The 14,398-nt window shown below is 39.0% G+C and overlaps 1 protein-coding gene across 1 annotated transcript in view; it reads left to right on the top strand.

Annotated features, from left to right (window-relative positions):
• The window catches only part of SNCA (synuclein alpha), a 79,036-nt gene extending 64,974 nt beyond the window's left edge, over window positions 1-14,062 (top strand). Inside the window, exons 5-6 of the mRNA XM_060779243.2 lie at window positions 8,885-8,971; window positions 13,428-14,062. Coding sequence (XP_060635226.2) covers window positions 8,885-8,971; window positions 13,428-13,460 — 120 coding nt within the window. The 3' untranslated portion in view covers window positions 13,461-14,062. The remainder of the gene's footprint in view (window positions 1-8,884; window positions 8,972-13,427) is intronic.
• Window positions 14,063-14,398: the final 336 nt, after the last annotated feature.

The following is a 14,398-nucleotide window of genomic DNA, read 5'->3' as shown; positions in this document are numbered from 1 at the left end:
TTGGCTTTGGATATTATGGCCCTTAACTTGAAGGTTGTGATTTGCATTCTGACTGAGACAGTGACATTATTTTTCTCATAAATCGTAAATTAAGTACAAATAAAGTAATTTTCACTAAATATATGCATGCAGAAGTATGATTCACTTGGTATCTGCCTGACATTGAAAAAGATGGATCATGGGAATGTATATGAGCTTATATGGAGAATATCTCTGTAGTGTTGCCAGGTCTCAGAGCCTGGACCTGAATCATCTCCAGGTGGGAAATTAAGATGCTCATTCTCCAGTAGGCCTGTGTCCCAGGCAAAAGGAAAGAGCTGTGTCCAAATTTCCATCTCAGCTAGTAGAACAGCTGCTTGCCACAGTAGGCAACCATTAGTTGATTAGTTAATGCAATTTGTAAAGACTCTCCAGGGAGTCAAATTTCTTAGCTTTCCTCTTCCCTCATGGTTGTTGTGGTACCAGGGTTCACCTATCTCTCTTTTCTATATCCACATTCTGGTTAGAGGCAAGAATACTAAATAATGAATTGGCACAGTGTGTCACTGGCACAGTGTGTTTCAGGAGAGGGATTGGTCAAACTTGTTCAAGTCTGTTGAAAAGTAACATTTAGTTTCCTGATTGAGTTGCATGTATTCCTTTGAAATTAATTAGACTTAAAGGTCACTTGCTTAACCTGAATCTGAACCATTTAAAAAAAGATTTTGAAAAATGTACTCAGAGAAGAGACTGAGCAATAAAGTAGATGTTAAAGGAAATTATATGGAAAGCAGATCTAATTCATTAATATTATTTTAAAGAACATTGAGTATACCAAAGTTCACAAAGCAGCCTGGTCACATACAGATTCATCTAATTTTCACCACTAGTTAAAGGCAAGAATGAGTAAAAAAAAAACTATGAGTACACCACAGGATTGAACTCACTGTTAGCTTTTCTGCCACAGCAACATTGATATGCAATTAATGTAGGTAAGATTCAAAAATACTCTGGTCCAATATTTATTAAGTGTTCTGTAGGTAAAGCCCTATGCACCATTTTATCATGTCCTTAGTGATATTCAAAATCTTTATCTTTACCACATATCTTTACCTTCTATGTGATCATTTGGCTGTTACCTTTTAAAAAATACCTTTTAAAAAAATGCAAAATAAGTAGGACATTTGAATCTCAGGACATAAAAATCATCTTGTGTCAGAAATTGATGCAACAGATCTTGGCTGAAAAATAGTTCCAAAATTTTCCCCAGTGACTGTAAAAATAGGAAAAGGGATAATTTACATATATTATTAACTTTAAATGTGAGGTCTATAATTACAAACGTTGAATGTGCATATATGAACCACGTTATAACATATATAAATAGAATATCTGAAAAATAATACAGTGAAGCAAATACATTGAGTACAAGGAGGACAGGGAGCTCTGTTTACTTAAAAACTTTTTATCACCCTACATGGATTTTGCAAAGATATGTCTCTATATCTACCAATTGACCACCACTAATGTTCAAAATACGACATGAAGCATCTACTACTGCAGACAAGAGGAACATCGAAGAAATGGAGTAACCTTCATAATTAATAAGAAATTCGCTAAAGCAGTGCTTGGATACAACCCAAAAAATGACAGAATGATCTCAATTCGAGTGCAAGGAAAGCCTTTCAACATTACAGTGATCCAAATATATGCCCCAACCACAGCTGCTGAAGAAGCAGAAGTAGATCAGTTCTATGAGGATCTGCAGGAACTACTGGATAATACACCAAAAAGAGACATTATTTTCATTACAGGAGACTGGAATGCCAAGGGGGGAAGTCAAATGACAACTGGGATCACAGGCAAGCATGGTCTGGAGAGAACAAAATGAAGCGGGACGCAGGCTGATAGAATTTTGCCAGGAAAACTCGCTGTGTATAACGAATACTCTCTTCCAACAACCTAAAAGACGGCTTTACACATGGACCTCTCCAGACGGTCAACACCAAAATCAGATTGACTACATCCTTTGCAGCCAAAGGTGACGGACATCCATCCAGTCGGTGAAAACAAGACCTGGGGCTGACTGTAGCTCAGATCATGAACTTCTTATTGCCCAATTTAGAATAAAACTAAAGAGATCAGGGAAAATACACAGACGAGTTAGATATGATCTCACTAACATTCCTAGCGAATATACAGTGGAAGTGAAGAACAGATTTGAAGGACTAGATTTAGTAAACAGAGTCCCAGAAGAACTATGGACAGAAGTCCGAGACATTGTTCAGGAGGCGGCAACAAAGTACGTCCCAAAGAAAAAGAAAACCAAGAAGGCAAAATGGTTGTCTGCTGAGACACTGGAAGTAGCCCAAGAAAGGAGGAAAGCAAAAGGAAACAGGGATAAGGGGAGATATGCCCAGTTAAATGCGCAATTCCAGAGGTTAGCCAGAAGAGATAAGGAACTATTTTTAAATAAGCAATGCATGGAAGTGGAAGAAGACAACAGAATAGGAAGGACAAGAGACCTCTTCCAGAAAATTAGAAACATTGGAGGTAAATTTCAGGCAAAAATTGGTATGATAAGAAACAAAGATGGCAGGGACCTAACAGAAGCTGAAGAGATCAAGAGAAGGTGGCGAGACTATACAGAAGATCTGTATAGGAAGGATAATAATATTGAGGATAGTTTTGACGGTGTGGTGAATGAATTAGAACCAGACATCCTGAGGAGTGAAGTTGAATGGGCCTTAAGAAGCATTGCTAACAACAAGGCAGCAGGAGACGACGGGATCCCAGCTGAACTGTTTAAAATCTTAAAAGATGATGCTGTCAAGGTGATGCATGCCATTTGCCAACAAATATGGAAAACACAAGAATGGCCATCAGACTGGAAAAAATCAACTTATATCCCCATACCAAAAAAGGGAAATGCGAAAGACTGCTCAAACTTCCGTACAGTGGCCCTTATTTCTCATGCCAGTAAGGTACTGCTCAAGATCCTGCAAGGAAGACTCCAGCAATATATGGAGCGAGAGTTGCCAGATGTTCAAGCTGGGTTTAGAAAAGGCAGAGGAACAAGAGACCAAATTGCCAATATCCGCTGGATAATGGAGAAAGGCAGGGAGTTTCAGAAAAACATCTACTTCTGCTTCATTGACTATTCTAAAGCCTTTGACTGTGTGGATCATAATAAATTGTGGCAAGTTCTTGGTGGGATGGGCATTCCAAGCCACCTTGTCTCTCTCCTGAGGAATCTGTACAAGGACCAAGTAGCAACAGTAAGAACTGACCAAGGAACAACAGACTGGTTCAAGATTGGGAAAGGCGTCCGGCAAGGCTGCATCCTCTCACCCAACCTTTTTAACTTGTATGCAGAACACATCATGCGATGTGCGGGGCTGGATGAATGCAAAGCTGGGGTGAAAATTGCTGGAAGAAACATTAACAACCTCAGATATGCAGATGACACCACTCTGATGGCCGAAAGCGAGGAGGAGCTGAGGAGCCTTCTAATCAAGGTGAAAGAAGAAAGCCAAAAGCCGGGTTGCAGCTAAACGTCAAAAAAACCAAGATTATGGCAACAAGAATGATTGACAACTGGAAAATAGAGGGAGAAACCGTGGAGGCCGTGACAGACTTTGTATTTCTAGGTGCAAAGATTACTGCAGATGCAGACTGTGGCCAGGAAATCAGAAGACACTTACTTCTTGGGAGGAGAGCAATGTCCAATCTCGATAAAATAGTAAAGAGTAGAGACATCAGACTGGCAACAAAGATCCGCCTAGTCAAAGCCATGGTATTCCCTGTAGTCACCTACGGATGTGAGAGCTGGACCTTAGGGAAGGCTGAGCAAAGGAAGATCTTTTGAGCTGTGGTGTTGGAGGAAAGTGCTGAGAGTGCCTTGGACTGCGAGAAGGTCCAACCAGTCCATCCTCCAGGAAATAAAGCCCGACTGCTCACTGGAGGGAAAGATACTAGAGACAAAGTTGAAGTACTTTGGTCACATCATGAGGAGACAGGAAAGCCTAGAGAAGACAATTATGCTGGGGAAAGTGGAAGGCAAAAGGAAGAGGGGCCGACCAAGGGCAAGATGGATGGATGGCATCCTTGAAGTGACTGGACTGACCTTGAGGGAGCTGGGGGTGGTAACGGCCGACAGGGAGCTCTGGCGTGGGCTGGTCCATGAGGTCACGAAGAGTCGGAGACGACTGAATGAATGAACAAGTTCTTTATTTGATCTGGGAAAGGAAAGGGGCAACACCTGGATAACAACATGATCCAGTAAAGGATCACTGCCTTGTTGTGATCCTGAAGCTGGAGTATCTCAATGATGCCATGAGCGAAACCGTGAAGGAACACCTAAGATGGGAAGGTCATGGCAGAAAGCTCAAACTAAATACCATCACTGGAGAAAGTAATGGCAACCCACCCCAGTATTCTTGTCATGAAAACTAAATGGATCAGTACAATCAGAGATATGTTGGTATCCCATTGGAAGATGGGACTCCCAGGTTGGAAAATGGTCAAAATGCTACTGGGGAAGAACAGATAAGTTCAACTAGCCCCAGTTGTGATGATGAAGCTAGCTCAAAGCCAAAAGGAAGGCTAGCGGACGATGGTGCTAGAGGTGTACGACAAATTCGATGTTCTAAATCTCAACACACTATAAGAATCTGGAATGTAAGATCTATGAGCCAGGGCAAGCTGGATGTTGTTACTGGTGAGATGTCAAGATTATCCTTGAAGTGACTGGCTTGACCTTGAAGGAGCTGGGGATGGCAATGGCTGCCAGGAAGCTCTGGCATGGGCTGGTCCATTCGGTCACAAAGAGTTGGAAACGACTGAATGAATAAACAACAACAAGAAATTAGGTACTTCCCTTAACTGGGCACAGCCATTCTTTTAAAAACTTATTACTCTTAGCTGCCAGACAAATTTTCTTCCCCAAAGGGTGTGATCCTGTTGAGATGAGGAATCTATATTGTCTCTTACATTCATTCAAGCTGTCAAGGAGCGAAGTTTCAGTTCTCAGTATTCAAACAGACGGCATCTATACATAAACACCTTTTGTACTTGTTAAAAGAACATCATTAGCCAAACTGATCATGATGAAGGGGGCAAAATTCCTTCCCAACATTCTGTTTAGCCACAATATTTCTGAGTAGAAAACCATCCTGAAAAGTTATAGTAATAAAACAAAAGATCTAAACTGTGGGAGGGAGGGGCACATCTCAGATGAGTAAACCCAACGTGTGCAAATGGGATCAATTATTAATATTATACATTCATATTAAATGAAGAGAAGGTCGGGGATCTGGAGACCATTACAATAACTGGGACATGAAGAATGAAGATTTGATGCCCTTTGGTTTAGAAAAGCAAAGCAGAACAAGAAGACTTTTAACCCTTAGGTCTGCCATGTCACTATTATGCTCCCAATTCCTGGAGGAGGTAATGGGCTGGATGAGGAAAACCAAATTAAACTGGATCCAGACAAAACAGAGGTGTTTGCCATCAAGGGTCCTTATCTGGGGATGAAGGTATGGCAATCAGTTCTGGATGGGGTCACACTCCCCCTGAAAGACTGTGTTTGCAGCTTAGGAGTGCTCCTGGATCTGTCTCTCCAAATGTTAGCCTAGGTAGATGCAACGGTCAGGAGTGCTTACTATCAACTTCTGGTGATACACTGTGCCCCTTCCTAAATATGAAGGACCTTAAGATGCTAGTACATGCACTGGTAACCTCAAGGTTGAACTTCTGCAATGCGCTTTACATTGGGCTACCCATGTACCAAGTTCAGAAACTCCAGTTGGTTCAAAATACAGCAGCCAGATTAGTTACAGGAACATCTAGGAGTGAGCAATTGGTTTCTAGGCAAAATACAAAGTGTTGGTTTTGACTTTTAAAGCCCTACATGATTTGGGTCCAGGTTACCTACAGGATCACCCTCTCCCATACAATCCATACAGCACACTGTGGTCCTCTGGGGGGCATCTCCTCCAACCAGCCAGAATCTGACTGGCAACCACCACCCAGAGGACTTTTTCATCAGCTGCCCCAAGATTGGGAAATGACCTGCCAGAAAAACTCTGACAGCTAAATGAGGTGTCGGATTTTAAAAACCATGTAAAGACCTATCTCTTCCTGCAGGCCGGTTTTGAAGCATGTCTTGAAGTTTAAATTGAGCATCCTTTATTGAATCTCTGTTTTGTATATTTCAATGTGTATTTTATAGAGATACATTTTGGTGTGTAGCCTTTATAGAGGTACATTTAAATATATGTATTGTGGTGGTTTTACAGTGTTTATGTGTTTCAGTTGTTCTATAACCCACCTCCACTCAGTAGGAGAGGCGGGTAAGAAATAAAGTTGTTGTTGTTGTTGTTGTTTATTTCCTCAGAAACATGTCAAATATGGGAATTTTAATGCAGCAGAAGGAGAAGAGTTAAAACTGGTTAGTTTCCTCCCTCACTGCTTCTGAAATGCCTTTCGAGCAGCTTTGCTTCATAAAAAAATAAAAAGGCATTGGGGAAACATTATTATCATTAGTATGAAGCATACAGATAGGCTTTGGTGGAGAATGAAGCATTATAACCTTTCTCACTTCTGAAGTATTGCACCCAGGACTCTATCGTCAAATATAGTGTTACTACCAAATAGAAATGGCTCTAATCTATCTTTATAAACATTGCAAATAATTGAGGCTGTGATCATTTTCATGTTGGATTTTCATATGGCAGTCTGCAAATCTATTAGGAGACCAAATGACAAATGGAAAGAATATTCGTAAAGATTCATTTTTTAAGAAACCTACCAGTCAAGAAATTCTGTTAGGAAGAGTAATAGACTGGTGAAAATGTGGCACAATTTTATTCTGGCATTCAACTTCCCTAACTGTTGGGGAGGGAATATTCTGCAGATCAAATCACATAGGGTTTTTTTGTCCAGAAAACCTGTTTCCACATAGAAAATCTTGGGGGGGGGGGGGGGGGGAGTGCACACACACAAAAAATTATGCGTATTATCTGTTGAATTATCTTTTTACAACATTTGGATACAGGGAGAATAATGGAGAGGAAGATTTGTCTTCTTCACAGTAGAGTAAGAACTAACAAATTTATTTATCCTCTCATACTAAAACAAAATAAGCAAAAAATTGTATTCTCATACACAACAGCTTCAGTCACATCATCATTAGCTTCTGGATTTCAACAGCTATTTATAAAATTCCTTCCAAAAATCCAAATTGAAGATGAAGAGTTGTCTTTTCCTCAGTCTGCTCTCCCCTGTTTGGAATTTTTTGTATATTTTCTCAGTAGCAATGATAAATATATGTATGTATGTATGTATGTATGTATGTATGTATGTATGTATGAGGAAACATTGAATGTCAAAATGAGGAAAAGTTGTTATATTGATTGGGCTTCCCTTACCTAGAGTTCCAAAATTCAGAAAACTCCAAACTCTAAAATTTTTCACTTGTGTGGCTGAGATTGTGACACCTTTGCTTTCTGGTGGTTTAGTGTCCACAACTGTTGTTTCATGAACAAAATCAGTACAAATATTGTATAAAATCATATTTGGGCAATGCACATAAGATGTATATGAAACATAAATCAGTTTCATATTCCCATCTCTAAGACATTTATTTATGTACAGATGATGATGTTGATGATGATGATAATAATAATAATAATAATAATAATAATAATAATAAGCAGCCTGATGGACTCCTAAAATTGTGCCTATTAGAACAGATGAAATCCCAACTACAGACCTCTTGGATTATACAACTGACAAATTATGTAAGAAGTTGCAGTCTTCCTGTCTCCTGTGCTTTAAGAGGCCAAGTAAGAATGAGTGCTATACAAAGAATTTTGGACATAGAAGTGCAAAAAGATATAGCCATCCTCAGTAAGGTTGTCAACCTAAAATGGCTGAGTCAATATAAATGTACCTTTCAAATTGTCAACTATCTAAAAATGCAAATGCCAAAACATCTCAGGGAGGTATTCACTCGAGCTAGATTTCATCAGCTTGATACAATGGTCAAATATGGGAGATTTAACAGCATCACTTATAATGATTTGTATCTGCGAAGCACCTGAAACTGAGGATATAGCACACATATTATTTGATTGTAAATACTAGTATCAGAAGATGAGAAACTACTACCTTGGTCCATATTTCAACTGGACAATGTATTGGGAATCTCACATCAGAACAACATATTTTATATGTGGCCAAGATAAAAAAATAACATATAAAACAGCATTGTATTTAAGCAAAACAATACGTTTGTGAACCACATATGTGTGTAAATTGTAGGGGTGATAAGGAACTATGATGTATATACTCAGTTTTATCATATCTTATATTTATTTACTGTGTTGTTATAAGTGTCTTGTTTTAACTTACTACATAGAGTGCAATCAAGTCTTATCAAGCCTTGTTGTTTGGTTTAGTATTGTGATATGGCCTCAGGGCTAATCAATAAAATAATAATAATAATAATCTTTATCCTGCTACCATCTCCCAGAAGGTACTCAGAAAAGCACTCAATGTTGTAACTTGCACAAAGTACAAGAAGTACATAGAACAAGACAATAACAACATTAACTTACAACCAAAATACATAAAAATCATATAAAGTCATACTAATTAAAAACTGAGTAAAACTCAGCAATGATTCCAAATATAAAATAACTGAATAAGTATTGGTCCTATAAAGTGCAAGGGCAAATGATATACAGATACAGGTGTTCCAATATCCCAAGAAAATCTAAACTCCAAAAGTGTTCTCATCCCAATCACGTTGGATCACAAATATTCAACCTGTGTTTGCAATTAAATATTTTTTTAAAAATCACCCTTTACTGATTTATTCTCTCCTTTAACTCTGCAGGATGAAGGTTTCCCTCAAGAAGGAATGATGTCTAATACAGACATGCCGGTAGACCCTGAAAATGAAGCCTATGAAATGCCTCCTGAGGTAAATCTTCCTTTGACAGCTTTTCTTAGAGTAACAGGGAAGCAATGCAGTGCTGGAGGTTTGTGTTTGCAACCCTTTGGGAAATTAGGAAGCTAGCAAACAAAGACCTCTCTTGAACTTGCTGGAGAATCTCACTACACAGTGGATGATTCTCATTAGATTCAAAAAGACGAGTTCTCACTGAATCTTACTTAAATCAGTGAAGGGTAAGTTTCTCCAAATGCCCATCATTCTTTACCAATGGCCATGTCACGGCTGATGGGAAAGCATGAACTCAGCCTGCTCTAGCCCAACTTCTTATGTTATTCAACCTGTTTATAAATTACTTGGATGATGAAATGGAAGGTACGTTTTTCAAAATTTTGATGACAGCAAATTAAGGTTGGATGGCCATCTCCCGGAAATTATGAATTTCTTCATGGCAAGGCGTTGGTCAACATGGTTCTTGCAGTCTCTTTCAGCTTTATGATTTCTGACCATTGGTCCTACTGACTGTGATTGGAGGCAATCACAGACTGTGATTGTACTGACTGTGATTGGAGACTGTGATTTGGAGGCAAGCTGTCTTTGAAGCACAGCTTTCCTGATACATGATATTATGCCAGTACCTTCAATGTAAGGACTTTAATTATGATCAGATCCTAGATTAGTATCAAAGAAGCACAAAAATATGCATATATCATGCAGTGTGAAAAAGACATGTACATTCTTCTTCCCTTGCATGCCATTTCTGAATACTGCTTAGAATTGTAGAGTTTTGTTCTTTCTTCAAAACACTTCCCCCCTCCACCTCCATTATCTGCTTTGTTGTACCAGAAACTTCACAGATACACCTGCTCAAACTTAAATACAAAATTGCAGATCTTAATGGACTACGAGTGTCAGCAAATTGCAGCATTTTCTGAAAAACTGACTCCATTAAGATTGCATCTTTAACTATCTTTAAAAACAGTTACTACACATTAGAGAAATGAAGCAGAATAGCATAATATTTTTTTTCCTGTGGAGACAAGCAGTCTGCTAGTTTAGGGAGAAGAACCTTCCTCTGGGACCAAAAGAGCAGCAACTCCAATTTAACATTGTGGAAAAACAGCCTCTCCCTTTTCTCCTGAAACAACAGTATTCCTTCGATGTACATGGTGAGGAGCAGGCTCTTGGGGCTCTTTTCTCGCAAGCCCACTAGAACAAGAATATGCCAAAAACAGAAACAACTAACTCAATACAGAACAATAAACAAGCAAAAGGCTTCTCATGCTCTCCCAATGGCAAATTCCGTCATAGAGGTATCTGACATTCAGCTTGTTAAGTAACCCCATATGATCTTGAATAGTAAGAAGAACAGAGAGAGGCTTAGAATAATTATTATGAATCTGCCCAAATTTTCAGATTCTTGAACTTTGTCTTAGGTACTTATCACATGAGGCAAGTAAATCACAATTATAACCAGATAATAACATATTTGACTGAGACTTATAACATGTAGGGAGCCCCCAGTTGCGCAGCAGGTTAAATCACAGAGCTGTTGAATTTGTTGACCCAAAGGTTGGTTTTTCAAGTGCAGGGAGTGGGGTGAGCTCCCGCAGTTAGCCCCAACTTCTGCCAATCTAGCAGTTTGAAAACATGCAAATGTGAGTAGATCAATAGGTACTGCTCTGACAGAAAGGTAATGGCAGTTCATGCAGTCATGCCAGCCACATGACCTTGGACGTGTCTACGGACAATGCCAGCTCTTCGGCTTAGAAATGGAGAAGCACCAACCCCCAGATCAGACACGACCAGATGTAATGAAAAGGGGAAACCTTTACCTTTGCTTATAATATGACATCAGCCCTCTTCTGTTGTTCTCCTGATGGGAGACAGTTTGGATAATGTTTCTTTTACAAACACAATTCATTATTGATTTTCTTGCTTTCCGATGTGGCCTTCCACTGGGAGAACAGAAGAGGAACAATGTCATATAATAAGTCTTGCTGTTATCCTGCTGTAATTCAAATTTTCCTCTATAATGTGACATGGTCCTTAATCCTACCATCTTTACAGCCATATTTAGTGATGACACAGCAGACTGGCTCTTCCATGGCAGCTCCCCAGGCATATAATTATCTGACATCGAAGACTAAAGTGATTCTCCTCCTTGGTCTCTCCCAGCAGAATCTTTTGACTCAAACAAGTAACTGGTGTCTAACTCACCATATGGAATGGTTTTTAATGGGGCCAATGGCTGTATTTTTATTGTTTTTGTTATGGTTTAAAATTATTTTACAACTCAACCTTTTGAGACCCGTATAATTTATCAGTTTTATGTTTCAATTTCTGACCAAATAAGCAATATTTAGGCATTGTCGAAGGCTTTCATGGCTAGAATCACTGGGTTCTTGTAGGTTTTTTTCAGTCTATATTGCCATGTTCTAGAGGCATTCTCTCCTGATATTTTGCCTGCATCTATGGCAAGCATCCTCAGAGACCTCACAACCTCTGAGGATGCATGCCATAGATGCAGGCGAAACATCAGGAGAGAATGCCTCTAGAACATAGCCATATAGCCCGAAAAAACCTACAACAATTCAATATTTAGGCATTTTCTATTCATCTGGTGAGATTCTATGGTATTCTTGGGCCAGGAGTTCTTCATTTCAATAGGGTAACAAGATGAATGGGAAACACAAAGTAATGTGAAAGGTAAAGCAAACTGTAGGAATAAGATCCTATTTCCTGTCATAGAGCACAGACAACATTTATCTGGTAATTTATTTATTTACTGCGCTTATATACCACAATTCTCAGCCCAAGGGCGACTCATTGCAGTAATCTTTCCTTCCTTCCCTCCTTCCTTTGTGTTGGAAGTAGATGGAGCACAGTAGGCACTGAGGATGTACTTGGTTCAATAGTTAGTTGCTACAAGAAATATCACTACAGATTCTGCAATATGTACCCTAAGAAGGCTTTCAGAATACAAGAACATCCCGTGAACACAGAAGCCTTCCTGAGCACAGAAGCTTTTATCATAGTTTAAAATGGCATCCATTAAAAGTATTCAAGAGTCCATTTCTGGATGTAGTAAACACATGAAGAGCAGGGTTGTGTTAATCTGTCTGCTTCTTCAATAACACTTCTATATCTTCATAAGTCCTCTTATCCTTAACTGAAGTCCAAGTAAGTTTCTGATGAGATGTGAAGCCTCTGAGGAATTACGTGAAACAGGGAGAAGACTCTGTATGAAATAATTAAATGGAAACGAATACATGGAAGAACTGAATGAAAACTGAAAAGTGGTTGTTGAAGAGGAGAGGTCTAAGTCAGCCATATCCCTCATAGACTTGTTTTTAATGTCTACAATTCATAGAAAGGGACGAGGAAAGTAGAAAGCACCCATTCTAATTTGAATATGTCTCCTTGAAATCTGAAGTACAGCTTAGACCAGTGTTTCTCAACCTGGGGGTCGGGAACCCTGGGGGGGGGGTCATGAGGGGGTGTCAGAGGGGTCACCAAAGACCATCTGAATCCACAATATTTTCTGTTGGTCATGGGGGTTTTGCCTAGGAAGTTTGGCCCAATTCTATCATTGGTGGGATTCAGAATTTCTCTTTGATTGTAGGTGAGCTATAAATCCCAGCAACTACAACTCCCAGATGCCAAGGTCTATTTTCCCCAAACTCCACCAGTGTTCACATTTGGACATATCCAAGTTTGGTCTATATCTATCATTGTTTGAGCCCACAGTGCTCTCTGGATGTAGCTGAACTACAACTCCAAAACTCAAGGTCAATGCCCATCAAAACCTTCCAGTATTTCTGCTGTTCTTGGGAGTTCTGTGTGTCAAGTTTGGTTCAATTTCATCGTTGGTGGAGTTCGGAATGCTCTTTAATTGTGGGTGAACTATAAATCCCAGCAATTGCAACTTCCAAATGACAAAATAAGTCCCCACCAACCCCATCAGTATTCAAATGTGAGAGTGTTGTGCCAAATTTGGCCCAGTGAATGAAAATGCATCCTGCATATTGGATATTTACATTAAGATTCATAACAGTAGCAAAATTAAAGTTATGAAGTAGCAACAAAAATAATTTTATGGTTGGGGGTCACCACAACCTGAGGAACTGTATTAAGGGGTTGCGGTATTAGGAAGGTTGTGAAACACTGTCTCAGACACAGACTTATCACTTCAGTGAAAATAATGTGGTATGTATACAGTGGGGCCTTGTTATACAGTGGGGCCTTGTTATGCTCAAGTCCCATTGCATACAGTAATATAGTAAAATGGTATCCCTTGATGCATATATGATGGTCAAATCCAGTTTTTCTTTTGGGATTTTTCAAAATATTTTCAAGTTGTGAATCCAGGGATGCAGACTGGCTATAGAGAACTGACTAAATTAAAATTTAATTTCTTCTCTTTTTCCTTTCCCCTTTCTTCATTCATTCCCCAAATTTCCTTTGTTGTTGATGCTCCCGACAGGAAGAATACCAGGATTATGAACCTGAAGCATGAATCTCACTCTCTTTCTTCTGTCTTCTGTGACCTGTTAACAAAGACATCCTGTCCTGTACAAGTGCTGAGTTCCAATGTGCCCAGTCGTAAACTATTTTTATAGTTTCTACAGTGTCTTTTGAAGTCTTCCATCAGCAATGATTGGAGCATCTGTAACTGAGTCCAGTTTTCATTTCAGTAACCTCCTTTCTCTCTGAAATGAAAGTCTGGGTCTCAGAGCCATTGTTGTTGTGTGGATATTGTGGCTTCAACTTCTAAAAAATGAAAACAAATTTTTAAAAAAACACCTAAGTGTCTAACTCCTTATTTGTAAAGCTGTACATGTTTTGTTGACCTATTGTCAGTAATTTGGTATTGTTTACGAAACAAGATTTTTAAAATGTTTCCTATGATTAGTCTTTTCTGTCTAAGGATGGCATTATAGTGAAAGTTATTAATATATTTCTATACATATATACATATATATAAAGTAATTGAGCATGAACTATGCACCTATAAATATTAACTGTGAAATTTTATGTGCTTTGTGAATGTTTTACTAACATGTCTCTGTAAATAATGGTGTCCAACTGGAATAAAATATGGTATCTATTCAATATTGAGTTTTAGTGCTGGATATTTTCTCGTGTGATTTCAAGTCAGCTCCAGTGTAGGGTTTAGTTTTTGGGGTTTTGTTTGTTTGTTTTTTGCAAGCAATATACAGAGGACGTGTACTACTACCATTCTTTGAGGTTAAGATACTGTGAATTAAGATTGCAGTTGTTGGTGCCACAATTCAAGAAGGATATTGACAAACTAGTATATTTCCAGAGACAGTCAACCACAATGATAAAAGGCCTGAGAGCCAAGGTGTATGAGGAGTGGTTTAGAGAACTGGGTATGTTTAGCCTGAAGAAGAGAAAGTTGAGAGGGGACATAATAATCATGTTTAAATATGT

The sequence above is a fragment of the Anolis sagrei genome, chromosome 5 (genome assembly GCF_037176765.1).
Source record: "Anolis sagrei isolate rAnoSag1 chromosome 5, rAnoSag1.mat, whole genome shotgun sequence".
Classification (NCBI taxonomy): Eukaryota; Metazoa; Chordata; class Lepidosauria; order Squamata; family Dactyloidae; genus Anolis; species Anolis sagrei.
Note: the sequence above shows the minus strand (reverse complement) of the source record. Positions and strands in the feature narration are given on the sequence as shown.